We start from the raw sequence: 21,403 nt of genomic DNA on the forward strand, positions 1-21,403 counted from the left end.
GTCTTGAAATCTAAATGCTATGTTAATGTTGTATTTTAAACATCCATGGCAGTGTGTAACAGTTAAGTTAATAAATTAGGGTTTTCTTTTTTTCTGCTGGCTGGTGGAGAAAATGCGTTTTAACGGCTTTGAATTGGAGCAAAATGTTAAGAAGATATCAAAAGTGTTGTCAGTCAGAACAGACTAACAAGATTCTTCTGCTGCTGGAGGCTTCAGGGGACCCCAATACCTCTGCTTTTTTTATGCCTTTTTTTTTTTTTTTTTTTTTGACCACAGCCGCCATTGGTCTCCTTTCTTCATTTTCCACTGTATGCTAATTTGGCCTGTGGGCATTGTAAATCATTTCGGGAACAAAAATGACAATATAATAACACGGTCTCCTAATTATAGACCCCAACAATTGCATTATAACAGGGTAGCACTGTACATATTTAGAGAATATATGACTATAATAAAAACAAATGGCAGATCATAAGCCAAATGTACAATTAAAATAATAAAAAACAAATATGAACACTGTACATACACACACATATATATATATATAATGTGTGTGTGTATGTATGTGTGTGTATGTATATATATATATATATATATATATATATATATATATATATATATATATATATATATATTTTTGCAAGGTTCACTGAAGTGACTAAAATTGGTGTTCTTGTATACCCTGTCCCTCTTTAGCTGAATACAATTCATGATGAGACCATCTGAAATTTCTTTTTTCCATATGTTAGATTCCGATTTAAAGCTCTTGGCTGCTGATGTGGACCTTAAGATACAAGTAAAAATAGGAGATAAATACAGTATATGTTAGTGTTACACACTATAATGAAAAAATAAGACGGCTAATTTTCACAAACAATATGATTGATCGTTAACATCCTTTGAAGAACATGCAATATGGAATATAAATAGAATCTTTCATTAAACTGAAGAACCACACATTAAAATGTGATAAAAAAAGTTTACAATTTTGTTGTTGAAAATGACTACTCCATTTTAGGGAAAAAAACTGCACAATTTAACACAAGCTAAACTTTCTTACTTTTAAAAACAGCAGCGCTATCACTAAAACACAGGGTTTTATGCATAACTATTTCAGAAACTCATTACTGTTAAGAGGGTGTAAAGAGCTATGCTATGTAACCTGACAGTCTAAATGTCTGTGGGACCCCTGTGGTGTATGACATGAAACACTAATTTCTACATGTCTTTACACAATCTATCAGTTCAGGCTGCACATATTCATTGGTTATATACTAATCCTTTGTCTTACAATAATTATACATGAAAAGCTTACCCCATGGTGGTTGGCATCCCTTTTCTTCACCTTCAATGAAGGTGTGATTTAAAAGCTGCCGTTGTTGACGATGCAGAGGTTCAGGGAAGTTACTGGAACCACAGCAAGAAATTCCAATGCTGACCCCAGTCACACCGATATCCTCATGGTCAGCTAAAAGTTTAACAAAATATAGATCACATCGCAGTTATTTATGTTTTCATACTGTTATGGTTTCCCCCTAATATTTAATACAATGGACTAAGATGCCAAGTCATTATTACACTGATGCCCTATGGGTAAGAACCCTGACCTCTAATGGTCATTTGTTTTAAATACATTTATTAATTGTTGTGTGCTCCAACACTGTACCATCTTTGAATGGAGGCGAAGAGACATGGCTAAGTACTTGGCTGTGCCCGAGGATGAGCTTTGAATCAGCAAGGGGAGAATGCAGTGGTTTCCCCTGGCAGTTGATGTACTGACATCAACATAACATACTTTCTAGTGTAGCTAGCTCTTTAGTGCATGGTTCTCTTCCAGCACCTCCTTATGGTAACAATTGCCTGACTGCAAATAAGTCAACAGGACAAAGGAGGTCAGTATATCTTGTTGCTATGTGTAGTATGTTACTGCATTTACATTAACTTTATTCTGGTTGCAAGAGATATTGCTTAGAATTTACACATGTTATAATTCAGCTATCTAATGGTCCAAATTACTACACTATACTATAGTGGAGATTTTATAAATTACCACTATGGGTGTGTAACTGTGATTTCCTCAGATATTATATAGTTTTATAGGGGCCCACAACTGACCCACATACAGTAAACTCCTCCACATAGCAACATCACATATATTTATCATTTTGAGTTACCTGAAGCTGAAAATGACTGCATGATAATGCTGCAAATATATTTAATTCTGTGTCTTTGCTCCAATGTACAGTAGAGTACAGTTGTTTAAACAAACAAGCTGTATCTTATCTTACATTTTTATGTAATAACAGGTGAGTAAGTCCAAGCTTTAGATGAGACAATATAAAATCACAAATGTGGCATATTTCTTAAACAACAAAGAGAATTAAACTTGTCCCAGCACAAAACTGTTCCTTCATCACAGCTCATGCCTTTAACAGTTAGTGATCATTAACAGTTTGTGGTGTGCAAACATGTAAACAAACCCTTGAAAGTACCCTCCTTGGTTTTTGGTGTTTTGATCAACAAAACCAAGAGCTAATGACTCCTGCTCCAGTGTGAAAAACAAATCTAACTGCAGCTTTAAAAGATTGGCCCTATTCTATTAACTTTATAGGCATGAACATAAATAAAACATAAAAGAACACATTTGTAGAAGTATTAATTTTGATTAAATGAAGACATTACTGAAAGTCCAAACGAATAACCTACTGTATAAGATTAGCTAAAAGACTGTATAAGAGATTAGCTTTTATCATCATAGGAATTATTTATTTATTTTTTTAATGCAATTGTCACTCTAACTTTGAAAACAGTCAATGGTGATATATGTAGTTAAACTAAAATAAGCATATAGAATAGTGACAAGACCAGAAGCCTTTCACTATGAGTGTCTTCACCTGTAAAAGATCCTCTCCCAGTCCGACTATGGCAAGCAAAATCCAAAGGGGAGTCTGACTGAAAGAGAAAGTAAAGATTTACTTTTACATCTCTGTTTCAACTAGCTATCATTTCTGTATGCATTACACTGCCAGTAGTTTAAAATACAAATGTATGTATATGGTGGAAGGTTGGCTAGAATTAGTAACATTGCTGTTCTAAAGACAGCCACTGCACAAAAGAATCAGTGTATCTGGGTAAGATCTTTTTTTAAAGCACATACCCCACTCATAAAATATTTGTTGTACTATTATTTACATTCATCAAAATCTACACAATATTCAGTGGGCTCACTTTTTGAAAGGGGTTTCATTTTCTGTTGAAAGGCAAAATCTGCTTCTTTGTTTATGTATAAAAGATTTAGGTTGTTAATATGCAATATTTAAAAACTAAAGGTTATTTATTTAGAGGCACCAAGAACCAAAAAGTGATGTTTTACCTTATCCACTAAATAAAATATTTAAAATAAACACATAGGGAGACTCTGTAAACAAATACATTTCTCATGGGGGAAAAAAATTGTTTTTTGCTTCACAATGAACTTTACAACAGAGTTTGCAGCTGACATTCATAAGTACCTGTTATACCTGTTTAGTTTGAATGACTGCGTTAATTTGTTTTTATATATTTATTGGAAGTGTAGGCCCTACCCAAACTGGAACGGCAACATTGTTTTTATCCAGTTGAGCATTTTGCTGCTTTAATTTAAAGACATGATTAGCCTTTATTTGTAACATTTGTATTTTTTTACCAGAATCTAGGGATCAAGTTATTTTTGTTTTATTAATGCAGAAATCAAAAATGTTTACACGCACATCCATTAATCAAAGTGCAGGGCATGAATTAGTCCAAACAAGTAAAAAGATAGAATGCCTGCACACTATGAAGCTCCACATGTTTGATTTAGTTTAAAAACACCATGCCTTCAAGTAAAATCAACATTTCCATCTACAAAGGTTCTTCAGCAGGAATTGTGATAATGCTGCAGCAAGCTTGTCTTATATAGACATTAGTTGGTGTCCATTAAATACAGGTGAGCAAAAACATTACATCAGACAAAGGAAAGTTAAATGAGTGACTTTATATATATATATATATATATATATATATATATATATATATATATATATATATATATATATATATATATATATATATATATATATATATATGTTTAATGTTATATAATATTTCATAAATCTCATGATTTTCGTGACACTTTTCTCTTTAGAAACGAATGAGAGCTGTATCTTTCAGATCGACATCGCAAAAATAATAAGACATAATCAACATGACAAATATATATACAATCTCTATATAACGCAAGACAGGGTGTGGGTTGTGTTGCGTTAACATGGCTGTGGTTGAGTTGGCACGAAGCGAAGCTGAGTAGAGAGCCTTCATACCAACAAAGACATATGTTAATGCAGCACAACCCACAATCCCTGGAGTGCGTTAGCCCACTTATAAAACAGACACAATAAAACATAGAAAAATAAACTTAGAGATGCAATGTTATGATTTTCTTTCAAGAAATGTGCAGCCACCGAACTTTGTAAATCTTTTCTAGGGATGCCACTCCTGTGTTCACTAATCCTAATTTTTAGGCATCTCATAGTTTTTCCCACATAGGCTAGGCCACATGGACATTTTGTGTGTTACATGTTATTCTACCCTTTATATCAATTTTTTCATCAGATGATGGATGACAAAGGAAGTACATTTATGTGTAAAAATTACATTGGGCACAACGACTGCATATATAATTCCCATCAGGAATTCTATCAAGAAATGTTCTATGAACAGTAGGTGGTAGATCTGAATGCACCAGCAAATCTCTCAAATTAGGTCTGCTGAAAACTAAATGAGGGGGCTCTTTTGAAGCCATTATGAAACAAAGGATCTGAATCAATAATGTACCAATGTTTCTTAATATCCCTAAAGTGGTGTTCCAAATTTGAGTACGTCATTATATAATGTACAGATTCTTTGACCATTTTTTGTTTTGGTATTAGACTTTCTTATTGTGTGACGGAACCAAATTGATTGGCAGCACTACCTATCCAGAACTCTATATAACCTCTCTCTTTAAATCTCGTAAGATATCCACCTGTCATGAATATCTGTCATCAGAACTACAGAACCTGCGTAATCTTCTACATTGACTAATTGGTAGACTCCTCTTAAGTGGTACAGGATGGAAGGTATCAGCTCTCAAAGAAACTGGTCAAATTCGAATGTAGTTCAAATGTTCATATGCATGAAAATTTACTAATTGTGCCCAAGTACCCGTCCAAATCAAAAATATGTCATTGATGTAACAACGGCAGAGTCTTATGTAATGTGAGAAAGGGTTACGCACAGGATCGTAAACATAAAGGTCTTCAACCAGTCCCATGTATAAATTAGCATAATTAGGTGCCACAGTGCTGCCCATAGCTGTTCCCTTAACTTGCAAATAATAATCATTTTAAATAAAAAATAATTATAATTCAAAACTAATTATGTCAATTTCTTAAATGGCCAATTGCTTCTATGCCCCCTTGTTTTGGTATATTGGTGTATAAGCTCACCACATCGAGCCTCACTAATAAGCAATCAGCTTCAATGTCATCTATAGTCTTCAACATATTGATCATATCTAACATATCCCGTGTGTATGACAGGGAGAGATTAAACAGAAGGTCTCTAAAAAAAAAAAAAAAAAAAATCAACATGTGTATATATTTTTTCGGTAAGGGATCCTCACCAGCCACAATAGGCCTTTCCAAAAATAGTTTCAATTCATCATGTATTGCAATGCAAACAAATAAGAAAGCCCGCTCCCTTAGATTCCCTCACATATTTTCGCAGTTTTGAACATTGATATTACTTATTAAAAGGAGTACAGTGTGTGCAAGCCTAGATTGCCATGTTAAAGAAGGTAGCTTGTAATAAGACTTTCAGCCGTGATTCCCGTCGTGTTTTCTGCAGCTTAAAAAAAAATCTGTTTTGTCAGCCTGATAATATTTGGGACCAATAAGAAATGCTAGACCAATTTCTACACAGCTACACAAAGCTTACAGCTGCATACATTTTTTTAGTCATTTCTTTTTCTTGGAGGTTTCAATGTTGCATGCAGTTTTGACCTTACTGTTTTAATTGAGTTTTTGGCATGGCTGGTTACATAACCTTGTACTAGAATTCTCAACTTTGTACACACAAAGCTTGAAGTTAGCATAGCTACCCTGAAAGTGTGTGTTGTATTGGGTCTTGAGAAATGTTCCAAGGCAATGAGCCGTTCCCTGAGAGGCTGTCGACCTGTGCTTTCAGGAATGGCACTGGACCCTCTGCTGTGTGGGTACCTTCTTCTACACTGGAATAAAAAAGAGGTCAATGTTCAATCCAAGTAATGTAAGTTTTCCAGTTGCTCTTATCCGTAACTCAGTTTTATCAAAATGTAAATACAGGCTGGACTATTTTAAATGCCGATTTTGTTACAGGTAGATTCCAATGTAGATGTTAAAATGTATCTTCTAAAATCAATAACTAACCAGGATATCTGTTTTATTCAAGGGATGAGGTGGCACAGTGATTAAAGTGCTTGAGGCTTGGGTTTAAATATGGTCACAAGTGAATGGACTGGATTGTTATCTCCCATCCCTAAATATGCAATTATGTCCAGTGAAGGCATGAGGGTAAAATGAAAGCTCACATTCACGTTGGTTTTGCGGCCCTGCTTTATGGATAAACAAACTTAAAAGATGGCAAAAGATAATTCAATTTCATTGCACCACTGTCAGTTTTGTATAGCTACAGTTGGCTACCATCGCTTTAAATAATGATCCCTGGAGCCCGCCCTCACAAACGTGGGTAAATGTCTTATTGGGCATATGTGTTGCTGTGTAAACGACTCGGTGTGGTTCAGTAGCAGAACTTAGTAATCTGACTGGGATTTGTTATTGACAGCCTGTTAATGAACAAACTATACTGTACCCATTGATTGTATTTCAATCAATCTTTAATTTATATAGCACCTTTCAAAGTGAACCACCATCACAAAGTGCTTTATGAAATATACTTGTGTGTATGTATTCAAATTAGGGCTATATTTTTTCACTGAAAAAAAAGATTATTTTATGGTATAAAAATAGGTATTTCAAGATATTTCACAATCAAACATAATATTTATTAAAAGCCCCAAAAAAGTGTTGTGACACTCAAAATGGATCATTTTCTCTAGAGTTATTTTACAACAAATGTTCCTAAATTGTCTTATGCATGGACAAGCTTAATTGTTTTTGCTGTTTAAGACATTTATGCCACATTTGTAATTTCTTATCTTGTCCTCATGTACCTGAAAAACTGTGATGCAGAATTGTAGAATATTTAGTTTTGTATGTCCACCTTTTAATGACATTCTATTTTCAACATCAATGAATTATCAAACAAAATATAAAAAAGAGACAGAGCTATCTTTAGCAGAAATATTTCTGATCTTTGATTCAGCTGGTGTCTTTTTCGTTGAAGACATTTTAAAGAAATCGTACATGTCTATGCAGTGTGTTCAATCATTTACCGGAGGCAAACTAAACTGGCTACCTGGTTACTAAATACAGCACAGCAGGTAGTGTGTCAATAAGGCAAATGTTTGCTGTATTTATTTTAAGTGATAATTCATGGGACAGGAGCAAAGGGCTGTGTGGAGGAAGAACCTCAGGAATTGAGAATATCAGAAAAGTGTTTTATGACTTAGGAAGGAGTACAGAGTTTCCCTTTGGCTCGTGGAGAGCCGCCTTCGTGGAGGTGAGACCAAACCGATCGGCCTCCAAGGCTGGGAAGCAATCGTTACTTCCCCCAAGGAGAACCTAGAGGGTGGAGAATGGGAACGGGAGAGAGTTGAGATAGATTTGGCTCACAGAGAACCTGGTGCAGATCGAGGCCAGCGCGGCTGAGCCTCTAAGGTTGGGAAGTGAGAAGGAGACCGTTGCAGAGGTGGAGCAGCAGTTGTAGAGTTGGATCAGCATAGTGGAGGAGGATGGCAGGAAGCAAAAATCACAAGACAGAGAACAAGGGCATGATTTGGGGTTTAAATAGGGACATTGTCAGATGTACTTGGTGGGACAGAACAGGGGAGGAGCCCTAGCTCCTTCGTTGCCCGTACAATAATGCAATTACCGTTGATGTTATCTTTGACTTGTAAATGTAAGAAAAATGTACATTATTTCTTTAGAATTGATATTTAAGTTTCGATTTTGTTTTTTGTTTATTTGAGCCCATGCAAATAAGTTGTTCAGAGCAGAGTCGTGAACAGCAACTTAACAACAACTACGATCAGCACTATTTCATTTTTGCTTCAACTGGGTAGTTTCAATAGGCATTTTTTCTCCATTTACTTTTTTAGTAAGCAAGCATGAATACATCAATCACTTTTGTATTGAACCCTCCAATATATACTGATTTGTGGAAGACAGGCCAACATGTCTGTAGGTAAGACAAACGGTAAAGAATCGCAAATGAAGATAAATCAAAATAAGAGAACAGTAGACAAGGATAGAAACCACACAGGAAATACAAATTAACACAACATTGGTGCACGATATCAGCAAACAAATCTTAATAACTAAAAAAAAAAAACTACACTATTTATGAGTTCAGGCAATGGCAGAGAGAGGGGAAAAAGGGTCTAAATACCTGTCTGGATCTCAAAAGGGAGAAAGGAGAGCAGAAGCTAATGAAATGCTAATGAAAAGCCAGGAAAACATAATTGAGCAGCACAAAAAGCAAGAAAAGTACATTCCTGATGGTGAGAGTTACTGAAATTATAGCAAGATTTTTAGGTGTGACAAAAGCTTTATTTTAAGACTGCTTTGCTACTGGTTGCTAACCAGAACAGACTATAATAAACAATGCAAAACCCCTTTAAGCCATTGCTTAACTGTTAATACCGTAGCTGAAAGGGGGATTCCATTTGTCCACCGCATGCGGCCCACAAAGAGGTAAGGCTGGCCCTGACTGTACCAATAACCTAAGTTGTTCTGAAGCCTAGTGTCCTTAGGGATAGATATTGTATACCTACCAGCAGATTACAAGGGACTGAAAGATTCTTTTCCAATGTTTCTGAGTTAATGGGTGGCAATTGTGTTTTCCTTGTGGTATGTACGGACGGGGAGGATACGCAATCAGCACCAGTATTCCTGTAATATTCCAGATTATTTAAAAAAAAAAAAATAAACTTGATTAATAACATTTATATTGGCATCTGTCTATTTTTATATTTGCAATGTACTGGCCACAGTGTTGTAGCACACTGCAACTATAAATAGATTAACAAAGATTAATTAAGATTGCTTAACAAAGTGAAACAGCTGTTACAAAAAAATCTCAATGATCAGTTGACATTTTTGGTGTGCTCAAAAGTGTAGCAAACATGAAATGAATTGATCTTACAGTTTTGTTCCCCTGAGAACTTCATCTCTGTAAACATTCCGGGTCTTGGACCGGAGTGCCTCTAAGCTGAGCACTGGCAGCTTGCGCTGAGCTACTGGTTTGCAGGAAGCTGTTTGCATCATTCTGGATGAGGATAAAATACTGTGGTCTTGTAGTCGGCCCAGTCGGTTCCGAGCTGAGGTCGGAACACTGGAACCCATACGTAGGTACTTCTCATCATGGTCGCAACTGCATTAAGTTAATACACAATTAGTTACCAGCACATACAGTAACATGTTTACAAAAGAATAGCATTTGGAACTTGTTTAGCTGTACAACATTGAAACCCAACTTTCACAGCTATACTATATGTCAAAATCATAAATGGTGGGGATCCCTAGTAAATGAAAAAGGGTATATTTGTTTTGTTGAATCGACACAACATCCCTCACTCCTTTTTTTTTATTTAATTTTTTTTACACAATTAGAACCATTATGTATCTTCTCGATACATTTGCTTTTGTCAGTCAACTTAAGCCCCTTTCACACTGGCACTGCTTCCCAGGTCCGGACTACCTGGGTCACAATCCCCCGTAGTGTGAAATGACATACCAGGCTCGTACCCAGGTTAACCTGGGTCCCAGCGACCCACCTCAGGATGTGGGTCTACACGCTTTGACCTGAGTTGAGTGACACAAAATGATTGACAGCCGTTCGTGAGCTGATGCAATAACAAACAGCCATGCCTGCATGAAGGTTTCACTTCTACAAAGAACCATATTTTTGTTGCTTCAGACACACCATGAGCCAGATTGCAGCAGGGATGAAGCAACATTTGTTCTAATCAACATTTGGGCTGACGATTCAATCCAGAGAAGCTTCCGGGGCATTGATATGCATATTGTTTACTTGCGTCTGTCACCCAGGTCAACCCTGTTTTATCAAAAGCAGTGTGAAATCGCACACGTGACTCGCATGACACCAGGTCCAGACCCGGGTAGGTTCTGACCCCGGAAGATCATGCCAGTGTAAAAGGGGCTTTGCAGAAAAAAATGTACTTACTGTGTCTTCTCTGTTAATCCAGCATGCCTCTGTTGCAGGGGTTTGGCTTGTATAGTCATAACACCTTTCAAACTACTGTGGAAAGCACATGGCATACGAGAGGTCTGGAGGAAAACATTTTTTTCTAATGAGTAAGATGCAATTTGTGTATTATGTTTGCAGTTAATTTTTTATTTTATTATGTTTTGCTGTCTGTAATAACCTTGATTAGTGTGCATCTAGTTGCCATGATCATACATCACATTTTTACTTAATGTAAAGACTCAGTTAGAATAGTATAGAATAAGACTTATAAGTTAAATGTTTAATCACAATTTGTATGAAATTCTTTAAATACATGCAAAAATATAAGACTGCCATACAGGTGTACAGAGAGAGAGATATCACCAAATATCCTATGAACCTGATATTCTCAATACTGTATGCACAATAATATTAATATCACGTTTCATGACGATTGGACTAGCAGTTCTCCTGAAATACGAAAACATATATTGCTACCAGCTCTATATACCAGTGGGGGATAAAAACCTGTTCTGGTTTTGAAAAGTGTCTCTTTCAGTGCTTTGTCAAAATGTCCAAGACCAGTCTAAGGCATTTCCTTAGTTTACTCAATTAACAAAACATTATTTATATGTAAAGCCCTAGATACTGAATGAGGAGGCACTGCTACACAAAATAGTGCTGTTGATGGAAATACACATTGTCCTACTCATTTTTAAAAGCAGCGTGAATACCTTTTGTATTTTTTTCCTGCTGTTTTTAGTAACACCAAAATGTATTGTTTTGTTTACATAAGTTCATACCTGTGATGTAATAAAATTTGACCAGAAGGATGTACTTCTTAACTCAGAGCCTCTGGAGGGCAGAATATTGAAGGTGTCGACTGTTGCACGGGATGCAGGCACAGGTAACAATTTGCCATCTGTATTTTCTAGGTTAACCATTTGTGTATCCTCATCTATAACCAAACAAAAGGGGACATTTACAGTTAATTCATGTTTTTGTTTTTCAGATTGGGAAACACACAATGTGCAAGTCATATTACAGGGTAACAGATTCCGAGCTCTAATTATTTAATTCCTGAAGCTGCATTTTTTCTTCCTCTTTTATTTGTGCGTTTTGAGTCTCCCTTTTCTACTTTAATAACACAATTAAATAGTAAAAGTTTTATTACTGATGCCAAATATAACAGAGTCTTTCCTGCTTCTTCAGGAGATGCATTTTGAAGTTCTGCTGGCACATCTATACAGTACTGCGCAAAAGTTTTAGGCAGGTGTGAAATGCTGTGAAGTAAGAATGCTTTCAAAAATAGACATGTTAATAGATTACATTTATCAATTAACTAAATGCAAAGTGAGTGAACAGAAGAAAAATCTAAATCAAATCCATGTTTGGTGTGACCACCCTTTGCCTTCAAAACAGCATCAGTTCTTCTAGGTACACTTCCACAAAGTCAGGGATTTTGTAGGCATATAGTCAGGTGTATGATTAAACAATTATACCAAACAGGTGCTAATGATCATCAATTCAATATGTAGGTTGAAACACAATCATTAACTGAAACAGAAACAGCTGTGTAGGAGGAATAAAACTGGGTGAGGAACAGCCAAACTCAGCTAACAAGGTGAGGTTGCTGAAGACAGTTTACTGTCAAAAGTCATACACCATGGCAAGACTGAGAATAGCAACAAGACACAAAGTAGTTATACTGCATCAGCAAGGTCTCTCCCAGGCAGAAATTTCAAGACAGTCAGGGGTTTCCAGATGTGCTGTCCAAGCTCTTTTGAAGCACAAAGAAACGGGCAACGTTGAGGACCGTAGACGCAGTGGTCGGCCAAGGAAACTTACTGCAGCAGATGAAAGACACATCATGCTTACTTCCCTTCGCAATCAGAAGATGTCCAGCAATGCCATCAGCTCAGAATTGGCAGAAAACAGTGGGACCCTGGTACACCCATCTACTGTCTGGAGAAGTCTGGTCAGAAGTGGCCTTCATGGAAGACTAGCAGCCAAAAACCCATACCTCCGATGTGGAAACAAGGCCAAGCGACTCAACTATGCACGAAAACACAGGAACTGGGGTGCAGAAAAATGGCAGCAGGTGCTCTGGACTGATGAGTCAAAATTTGAAATATTTGACTGTAGCAGAAGGCAGTTTGTTTGCTGAAGGGCTGGACAGCATTACATGAATGAGTGTCTGCAGGCAACAGTGAAGCATGGTGGAGGTTCCTTGCAAGTTTGGGGCTGCATTTCTGCAAATGGAGTTGGGGATTTGGTCACAATTAATGGTCTCCTCAATGCTGAGAAGTACAGGCAGATACTTATCCATCATGCAATACCATCAGGGAGGCATCTGGTTGGCCCCAAATTTATTCTGCAGCATGACAACGACCCCAAACATACAACGAAAGTCATTAAGAACTATCTTCAGCGTAAAGAAGAACAAGGAGTCCTGGAAGTGATGGTATGGCCCCCACAGAGCCCTGATCTCAACATCATCGAGTCTGTCTGGGATTACATGAAGAGAGAGAAGCAACTGAGGCTGCCTAAATCCACAGAAGAATTGTGGTTAGTTCTCCAAGATGTTTGGGCCAACCTACCTGCCAAGTTCCTTCAAAAACAAGTGTACCTAGAAGAATTGATGCTGTTTTGAAGGAAAAGGGTGGTCACACTAAATCTTGATATGATGTAGATTTTTCTTCTGTTCACTCATTTTGCATTTTGTTAATTGATAAATATAAACTATTAACATGTCTATTTTTGAAAGCATTCTTACTTTACAGCATTTTTTCACACCTGCCTAAAACTTTTGCACAGTACTGTATGTGTTGGGAAGGGCAGGTTATCAATACTGTTGTTTCAAATTGTAATTCAAACACTATGAGCAATAAATAAAAGTATATCAGTTAATCCCTAATCAAATGATTAACTGATATCCAGTGAACATAGCCTTCAACAGCCCAACTAATCAGAAGCCAGAACCAAAAGAATTACATGATCTGTTCTGTTCAACGCATAGCCTAACATTATACAGTGTCTCCATTTTAGAAATACATTGAAACCATGTGTGTGGACTGATACTTATTATGGTTTGTTTAAAACAAATATATAGTGTTTTAGCATCTGACTTATGTTTACTAATGAAGATAGTTTCTATGGAAATGTGATTTGAACAGCTTATGTGCTGGTGCTTGTGTACCAAAGACACCATACATTTCTGTCATTGTGAGCCATTGTGAAAAACAGATGGTGTGCTTCAGATTTTCAAAGGAATAACAGACCGATCAGCTCAGAAACCCAGAGGCAGTGTAAACTGTGCCTGCTATTGTAGTAGGTCTGTTCTTATTTTATGTTAAGCATGTTTTTTTTTTTTTTGTTTTCTTTTTTAACAAGAGTTCAATTAAGTAACAGCCAATATTGTTTGTGTCAGACTTGATGAAAGTCTGTAACAAAATGGTTGATTGTTATTGTCGACAAGTTGTAGATACCACTATTGGTGCAGGAATAGTGCAGGTATTGCAAATTCCACAAACAGAACAAAACATTAACACGTTTTGCACCATATAAAACTGAGGTGATTTTGCCGGTGCTTGCTAGTCTATTAACCAGTTTGAAATGATTTTGAAGCAAATAAAAGCATTTTCGTTTTGGCTTTATTGCTAAAGATTTCACACGTGACAATACTGTTCTGCAATTACTGCATGGTAGTACTGTGATCGTTCCACTGGGTTATGTTGTGAACCGTAGTTTTAAAAATTGACAGATAGCTATTGCTTATCGTAAAAGTTTACTGGTTCTTAAAATAAAGGGCCATACAAGAGCGATAAATACTGTAACTGACTGGAAGGCCTTCTTTGTTGTTCTCCAAGTTGCCGCAGTGACAGTGTAGATGTTACAACAAATTACTGTAAATGAGATACTGTTTCAGCAGACAAACATTTATTAAAATGTTTTTGGCATCCCAAAAGCCACTGCTCTAAAGCCGAAGAAAAACTACAGATTTCATTACAATAAAGTACCTGTGAGTTCATTCTCCCACTGCTTCCTTATAAGCTCTCGTATAATTTCCACCACATCCCTCCAGACATCCTCAAACATTTCAGTAGTGACGGTATCTTTGATACAAGCATCAGGCGAAACAGGAGGAACACCATGGTTACATTTCTTTGGAATCTTTGTAAATTCCAAGCCCTCGTCATCACTAGTAATTAAAATTAAAAAATTAAAAAATTAAAAAATAGACAGACAGGTAGGTTGATGGTTACAACTATATTTTCTTCACTCAAGCTGTAGCCTTCTGCATTAAGGGATTTTATCTAGTGTATTAGTGTATAGTATATTTTGGTTGCCCATTACTACACATAACCAAAAGCTGATAATTAAAATGCATTTATATATTTAAATTATCACAATTGGTTGTTTATTTTGGTATTACACTTAAACTGATAATAGATAGACAAGCAGACGGTGAAGGCCGCCCGCTACACACAAGACACAAGGTGATTTTTCATCAGGCGACAAGACCACACACCTGAAGTGACACAGTCACAAAGCTACAGATTTCAAAACTATAAAATTATTGAAATTGCTATTGACAAAAATATGATCAAGACTGGTACATATTCGACAACATGATTTGAAAATGGAGTGTCTATTTCAACATATATGGCAATAAATCATATATACTAGGCTTCGAAATGGATTCCCATATATATATATATATATATATATATATATATATATATATATATATATATATATATATATATATATATATCTTTCATCTCCTGTATCTTTATAATTGGGATAATCTTTTGCACAAAGCTTGGGGTATTTTCCATAATATTTTTTCAAAGTATTATTTTTCCTCCATCATTTTGGATACTGCTTTACCCTGGTGGACACTGTGCATTGAAGCAATTCTGTAATTACTCAATTCCCTAGTTGTCGAAGAAATCTAAAAAAAAACAGGATTCAGTCCTGTTTATTTTGCATCATCTGTCACGACTCTGATGTGTGAAAGATGCTTATAAAAAGTTTAGGTTCTATTAATTCTGTCACATTGTATCTGGTGTGCTGCGTCCTGAACTTAGTTGTAACTTACATTTCTTTAGTATCATAAGCAAAGTACTCCTCTATTTTCCCATCCACTTCATAAACTTCTTCCTCTAGGAAGGAGTAGAGGGAAGGGTCTGAACATGAAGTCTCACTGGAGCCAAATGCACTGTGCACTGGGGACAGTGTTGCAACCAGCTTCTGACCCAAAAGGCACAGCCTGTAAAATAAAGTGTAACATCTCCTTGCAAACACATTACACAGACTCAGTAAGACTCAAATATTTTAGGAAAAATACCATTTGGTACAGAACAATATGACTACTACAAACTTCTACATCCAATCCCATGCTAGAAGCTGTATACTATATGTCCCAGAACCCTTATGCATCTCTGAAAATGCTGACCATCTGTTGGTTCAACAGTCTTGTTTACCCCTATTTACAACTTGGATTTCTCAAATGGAGCAGTAGGTATGCCAAGCCATTTCCCTGACAGCAACACTGACAATCTGATCAACAGTATTTAAACCAACAGAGAAAATATGTTCACTGTTTACATAAGTGCTAATACCCCATCATATGTGGTAACTACAGGGTAAAGAGATAACAACATTCAGAGGATAGCATTCAAGGCAAGACTGAGCAAGGGAGACTGTCCCTCCTAGAACAAGCACAGCCGGTAGTTATAGCTATTGTGTGATAAGGATTTTGTTCTTTCTTTGTTCCAGGGTACTGTTTGTTTTTTTTCTAAAAATTGTTTTTTTTTTGTAAAAAAATGCTGTTGCTATGCTGTCAGTGCAGTCTTTATGACTTTTTTTTTTTTTTCCCAAACTGTAATGTCTTATTGGAATACAACTGGATTTGGAATCCAGAGTGAATGAAAGACAGTATAATGGTTAAAAAAAAAGATTTCTAATGCTATTTACTCCAAATTGGCAATCACTTTTTTAAAACAGAAAAAAGCAGCCAATAAAGTTATCTAACCAGAAAAAAAATATTTTTCAGTAATCCAGCCCAAAGAATACAGCTCTAAATTATCCATCCATAAACATCAAGAACTTATGCTGTGAAAGACAGTGTTGTTTATAGAGCAGACAGCATTTATTAAGCCATTTATTTGTATGCTTTGCTGAAAACTGCTACATAAATAGTGTAGTCCGTTTATAAGAATCGCATCCATCCGGGGTGTTTTGATTCTTATAAGTGGTTGATTCTTAAAAGCGGACCGATATGAGTACTGTGGTGCAGAATCAAACTTTAGTATGAGAATGATAAGAGCTTGTTCCCTGGCTGCAGTGTAATGGGTTGACCACTAGATATCATGAGTTTCTGCATGTATGCATGCCCACAAAAATCCCACAGCTGCTTTCCTTAATTATGTCAAATGGTTAACTGCTTGTTAAAGTTATTGACATCTCGATAGAAATGGCTTAGCCGATAGCTTTATGATGGGGGTATAGAGGCGTAAGGAAGCAGAAGTAACAAAAAGAAACCAAAACTTGAGTAAGAGATCTAGTGTTTGTTCCACACAAAGTACTGTTAGTTAGTGCTCCAGCTGAGAGCTAGGTTTATTTTGTTTGTTTTATTAGCGGTTGTTTCGCCACGGCAGCGGAAGAAAAATAAAACCAACACCAGTTTAAAAATGTAAATCAAGACTCCAGCCTGATCATTTACACTGTCCTCGGCCACTCTGTGGCATTACAATTAGCAAAAGCATGCCATCAAATACAGTGTACAAATGTCAATGGTGCTCAATCACTGAGGACAGTACATCAAAACAAGTTCTCGTGAGAAAGCAGCTTGTTATATGATCATGGTTATGACTTATGCTCCTCCTCCTCCTCCTCACTGCGCCGCAATGCCACTCCCTCTACATGCATATCACATAACACTGCTGTACTCAGTATGTATTCAATTAATGTGTTTACTTTATTGAAACACATTTTCACTAACACACAAACATACCTGCACAATGCAGTGGCGAAGTCACGTTTGATTACAAACAATGCAGTGTTTCCTGCATCATTGCACTATCCACGCTGCGTAAGTGACTAATCATGCGAGATGTGAACAAATTCAAATTCAGCTTTTGTTAGTTGTACACGTCATTGCGCATGATCAAGACCCGTATTACATGTAGTCAGTTTGTCCCGAAATTATTCACATAAGTGGATTGTCTGATTCTTACAAGCAGATTATTTTACATTGGTTGGTATAGGAATGATTTTGCCCCAGTGGTTTTGATCACTATATTCGATTGATTCTTATATCCGTGATTCTTCTAAACTGGCTGCACTGTAATATGTTTTCCAATATGGTTTGGTGTTTTAAGTAATTAGCAGATGCTATCGCAATGGTGACAGTCACATGACATGTGGTCTCACTCTATCCCCAGCCACACTCCAATGCCTTCTCCTGCTACCTGTCCAGTTTTGAACTTCTGCAAGCTACCTCTGTCCCTGTCATAGGTGCACAGTCAAAGGTATTTTCTGAATAGTATGTGCTTACTAAGGAAGCATCTTTTTAAACTGGTCCAAATATATATTTTCAATGTAATAGCATGGTTAAAACATATGGAGCTTACTCTTTCATGTCACTTGTGCTGTCCAGGAAGCTTGGCGATGGAATTATTTTAGAACTGGATGTTCTCTTCTGAATGTGCTGAAATCCTTCATCTCTGGGCAATACTAACTGACTTCCCAAAATCCTACAGAGAACCGAAAGAAGAGACATTAGTATGCTACTCCGGTTGGTTTTGTTATCAATAATGATATATTTCTTACCTAGCAAAATGTTTCATAGTTTGAAAGATCCATCTGATGGTAACACATTCTTCTGCTTTGGCGATAGATTTGCAACATCATCTAAGGCTGTATCAGGAGCATGGTACTATGGTTTCATCAACACATGTGCCATTAAGCCAACCAAAGACAGAGCAGAGATGATGGGTGAAGAAGCTGTTTTTTTTTCTCTACCAAACCAACTTTACTTGCAGCACAGACATCAAGAAAAAGAAAAAAAAAATCCAAATGTAAATTTGAATGCAGGAAAAAAATAACTTATTAAACAAATATCACATTTTAAACAAATATCTTCTAAAGCAGGGGTGTCCAAAGTTAGCCCTTCTACTCCTGGTCTTTGTTCCAACCCTGCTCTAAATTGTTTAATTGAACCAATTAAACCACCAGCCAGAGTGTGAAGTAAGTCATTATCTCGATTTGTTAAACCTGGAGTGGAATGGCCTTCCAGTAACATGATTGGACACCCCTCTTCTAAAGGGATTCACAATTTTCAGAGAAAAAAAAGTATGTATTTTAATTTGGAAATAAATCATTTAAACCTATTGGCTACCAAATACCATATAGACCAAGCCCACCTTTCACTAAGTGTTCTGCAAGTCTTTCTCTCCCGCTTCTCCAGTGCCTCCTTTGCAACTGGATCTTTCTTCTAAGGGTTGGTGGCCCTCCACTAATCGGCCTTGATTGACCCCTGACTGACATCGGAGGTCACACCTCAATTGAGGGCGCCTCCTGCTGGACTAGATGGCGAGATTCTGGGCCAAACAGTCTAATCATCCTACACTACACTTTCTACTACCCCTAGCCATGCCTCAATCTTTGAATAGTTCATGACAAAAAGCCGAAACACTGTTTGTTACAATTCGGCAAGACTTTTAGGCCCATACGCATAAAACTTACCTATCTCCTTTATCGTGCCAGTAATGGTGTTTAATATGACAGTATTTCATTACTTTTTTTAGAATTTTGAAAGCTTGAATAGGATCGCCACGTAGTCTTATTTGTTCAAGACTGAACAGATTCAATTCTTTTAGCCTGTCTGCATATGACGTGCCTTTTTAAACCCTTTTTTGTAGCAACATTAAATTATGTCTCAGTCCTGAAATTCTAGGTGATGCAAAACTTTTGGCCATCGCGGTACATTGAAAAATACATATTTGTGTCAAACCAGATTGTTACAAGTTGCATTTTAGTAACTACAAGTAAATTGCAAAAAAATATATAGTGTTTTCTAAACCAAGTTCACTATCAAACTGAGAAGTACTGTGTGACAGGCAGGATTTTTCAATAGAGATGTATTTATTTTATTTTAAAGTAGCTTTTTGCATGATAAGGTGTACTGTATAAGAAACAGATTTGAGATGTATTATTGTATGTACTGTATTTTACTTTGCTTATGATACTAAAAAAAATGTAAGTTACAACTACGTTAAGGCCGCTTGTAACGGGAGATCTGTGCTGACTGTCTGGCGCATGTGTGGTTTTGCAGGAAGAGGGCAGAAGCCTCGTAAGATCCGCCTGTCAGTCATGGCAGTGACACGGAGAGGTCGGGAAGAGGGTGTGTTGGCTTTCCCTCTCTCCGAGTGGCTGAGAGGCGGGCCTTGGAGGATTGCTCGGCTCATAAGTACTGCAATGGTTATCTATTCGGGTGCCCGTGACTTGGAATAACCAGAGACGCTGGCTGAGAAGGCTAGTGTAAACACAGACCAGGCAGGAACACCAGTGGTTAGAAAAATAGGCTGAGGAAGACAGCCAACCTGGAGAAAGAAAATAATACATAAAATAAATTGTTACATATCCGAGGGAATGTGTGTGATTAGAAGGGGAACCTTGGCCACCCCAGTGTATAGTACATAGCACAGTATAGGATTGAGACCCGAACTTAGTGGCAATGGAGGTACTGCATTAGCAGCACCTTTATTTTGAGTTTTATTACAGTATTTTATTTTCCCTTTTCATTTCACCTTTTGTTTTCATTATTGTGGGCACCTGCATCAACCTGACTGTCTACTTGTGTTGGTAACCCTGTGGTACTGATTGAAAAATAACCGGAGCTTGCTGACGCTCAGGTGTCTTTTATACATTCATGTGTGCTGGACAGGAAATATGTGCTAACATTAGAGGATCCTTTCTTCTCAACCAAAAGTAAAACGTGACAAAAATTAAATTTCTGGTGGCTACAATTTTTTTTTTTTTTTTTTGGAAGGAATGTGCATATAAGCTATATAAAAATGTAATTTTTTTTTTTTTTCAAAAAGTGTACGCTGCCCTTAACCTGTTACTCATGTCTAGCACCTGAGAATGCAATTAATATCATTTTTATTTTAAACTTTTAGTCATAACGTGACGGTGTAAACAAATGTTGTGTGCCATTGACATTTAAGTAGGCGACAGTTCTTTTGCATACTTCTGACAATTGGTTAGATAAAAACTCAGTAAAAATCTGTGACTGTAAATCATATCTAAACCCATTACTGGCCAGTAAGGTAACCAGGCAGTAGTTTTATAAATTGCGTATGGGCCTCAGTTTCTGTTTCAGGGAGACCCAGGGCTGGGTAGCACTGGGTGTTCAGGTCAGGACTGCACTGTGAAGGAAATCTTGCACCATGCCGGACTGTAGCAAGAGCTGTTGTCAACCACCTTTTATTCATGCACTAAATTAAAAAATGGATTTAAAAAGTCCAGTGCAGCGCTTTAAAAATTCGATCCCGTATTGTTCATTATATCTCACCTGAGATGGGGTGAACGCTTGGTCCACTGTTTACATTCCGTCTGTAGTCCTTGTGTTCTGGAACTCACCTTGCCTTCAAACAACATCTCATCAACATCCCAGAATAGCTGGTGGACGTTTTGGGTGTTAACCCTGTCAAACTCCTGAAATCAAAGGGGGAGGGGGGGGTCTGACTTTAAAACAAAAAACTAAATCTGCAAAAAAATATAAAAGAAAGCCCATCAAAGTCGGACAGTTACTTACATCATCTCTCCAAGAGTAAACAGAGCTTCTTTCAGTAGACAGTCCAGATGCATAACTCTTGATTCCAGACCATGAGCTATTGAGACTTTTTTGTGTAGTCTGACCACTTGATGACACAGAAGCTGAGCAGTCACTGAGGGGGACAAGTACAAAAATAATCCAGTACTT

At 36.9% G+C, this 21,403-nt stretch overlaps 2 protein-coding genes across 2 annotated transcripts; both read right to left on the reverse strand.

The window, feature by feature from the left end:
- Positions 1-668: 668 nt before the first annotated feature.
- Positions 669-14,602, reverse strand: LOC121297438 (protein FAM149A-like). The gene is made up of 9 exons (XM_041223801.1): positions 14,427-14,602; positions 11,211-11,365; positions 10,405-10,508; positions 9,364-9,591; positions 8,993-9,110; positions 6,161-6,289; positions 2,895-2,952; positions 1,316-1,468; positions 669-784 (listed from the first exon to the last, which is right to left on the reverse strand). Exons 1-9 carry the CDS (start codon positions 14,503-14,505, stop codon positions 708-710), a joined length of 1,101 nt encoding a protein of 366 aa, XP_041079735.1. The 5' UTR covers positions 14,506-14,602; the 3' UTR covers positions 669-707.
- Positions 14,603-15,507: 905 nt separating this feature from the next.
- Positions 15,508-21,362, reverse strand: LOC121322138 (protein FAM149A-like). The gene is made up of 4 exons (XM_041261719.1): positions 21,236-21,362; positions 20,993-21,135; positions 18,048-18,170; positions 15,508-15,682 (listed from the first exon to the last, which is right to left on the reverse strand). Exons 2-4 carry the CDS (start codon positions 21,076-21,078, stop codon positions 15,508-15,510), a joined length of 384 nt encoding a protein of 127 aa, XP_041117653.1. The 5' UTR covers positions 21,079-21,135; positions 21,236-21,362.
- Between the last annotated feature and the right edge of the window lie 41 nt (positions 21,363-21,403).

The sequence above is a fragment of the Polyodon spathula genome, chromosome 1 (genome assembly GCF_017654505.1).
Source record: "Polyodon spathula isolate WHYD16114869_AA chromosome 1, ASM1765450v1, whole genome shotgun sequence".
In the NCBI taxonomy this organism is placed as follows: domain Eukaryota; kingdom Metazoa; phylum Chordata; class Actinopteri; order Acipenseriformes; family Polyodontidae; genus Polyodon; species Polyodon spathula.

Coding starts and splice junctions, on each gene's coding strand:
- LOC121297438 (XM_041223801.1), bottom strand. CDS start 14,505: ATGTTTGAGGATGTCTGGAGGGATGTGGTGGAAATTATACGAGAGCTT. Junction 9,111..9,363: donor GTTCTCAGGGGAACAAAACT/GTAAGATCAATT, acceptor GGAATATTACAG/GAATACTGGTGCTGATTGCG. Junction 1,469..2,894: donor TGGGAGAGGATCTTTTACAG/GTGAAGACACTC, acceptor TTAAACTTTTAG/CTGACCATGAGGATATCGGT.
- LOC121322138 (XM_041261719.1), bottom strand. CDS start 21,078: ATGTTGTTTGAAGGCAAGGTGAGTTCCAGAACACAAGGACTACAGACG. Junction 18,171..20,992: donor AAGCGTTCACCCCATCTCAG/GTGAGATATAAT, acceptor GGTTCTCTGTAG/GATTTTGGGAAGTCAGTTAG. Junction 15,683..18,047: donor AGCACAAGTGACATGAAAGA/GTAAGCTCCATA, acceptor TTTATTTTACAG/GCTGTGCCTTTTGGGTCAGA.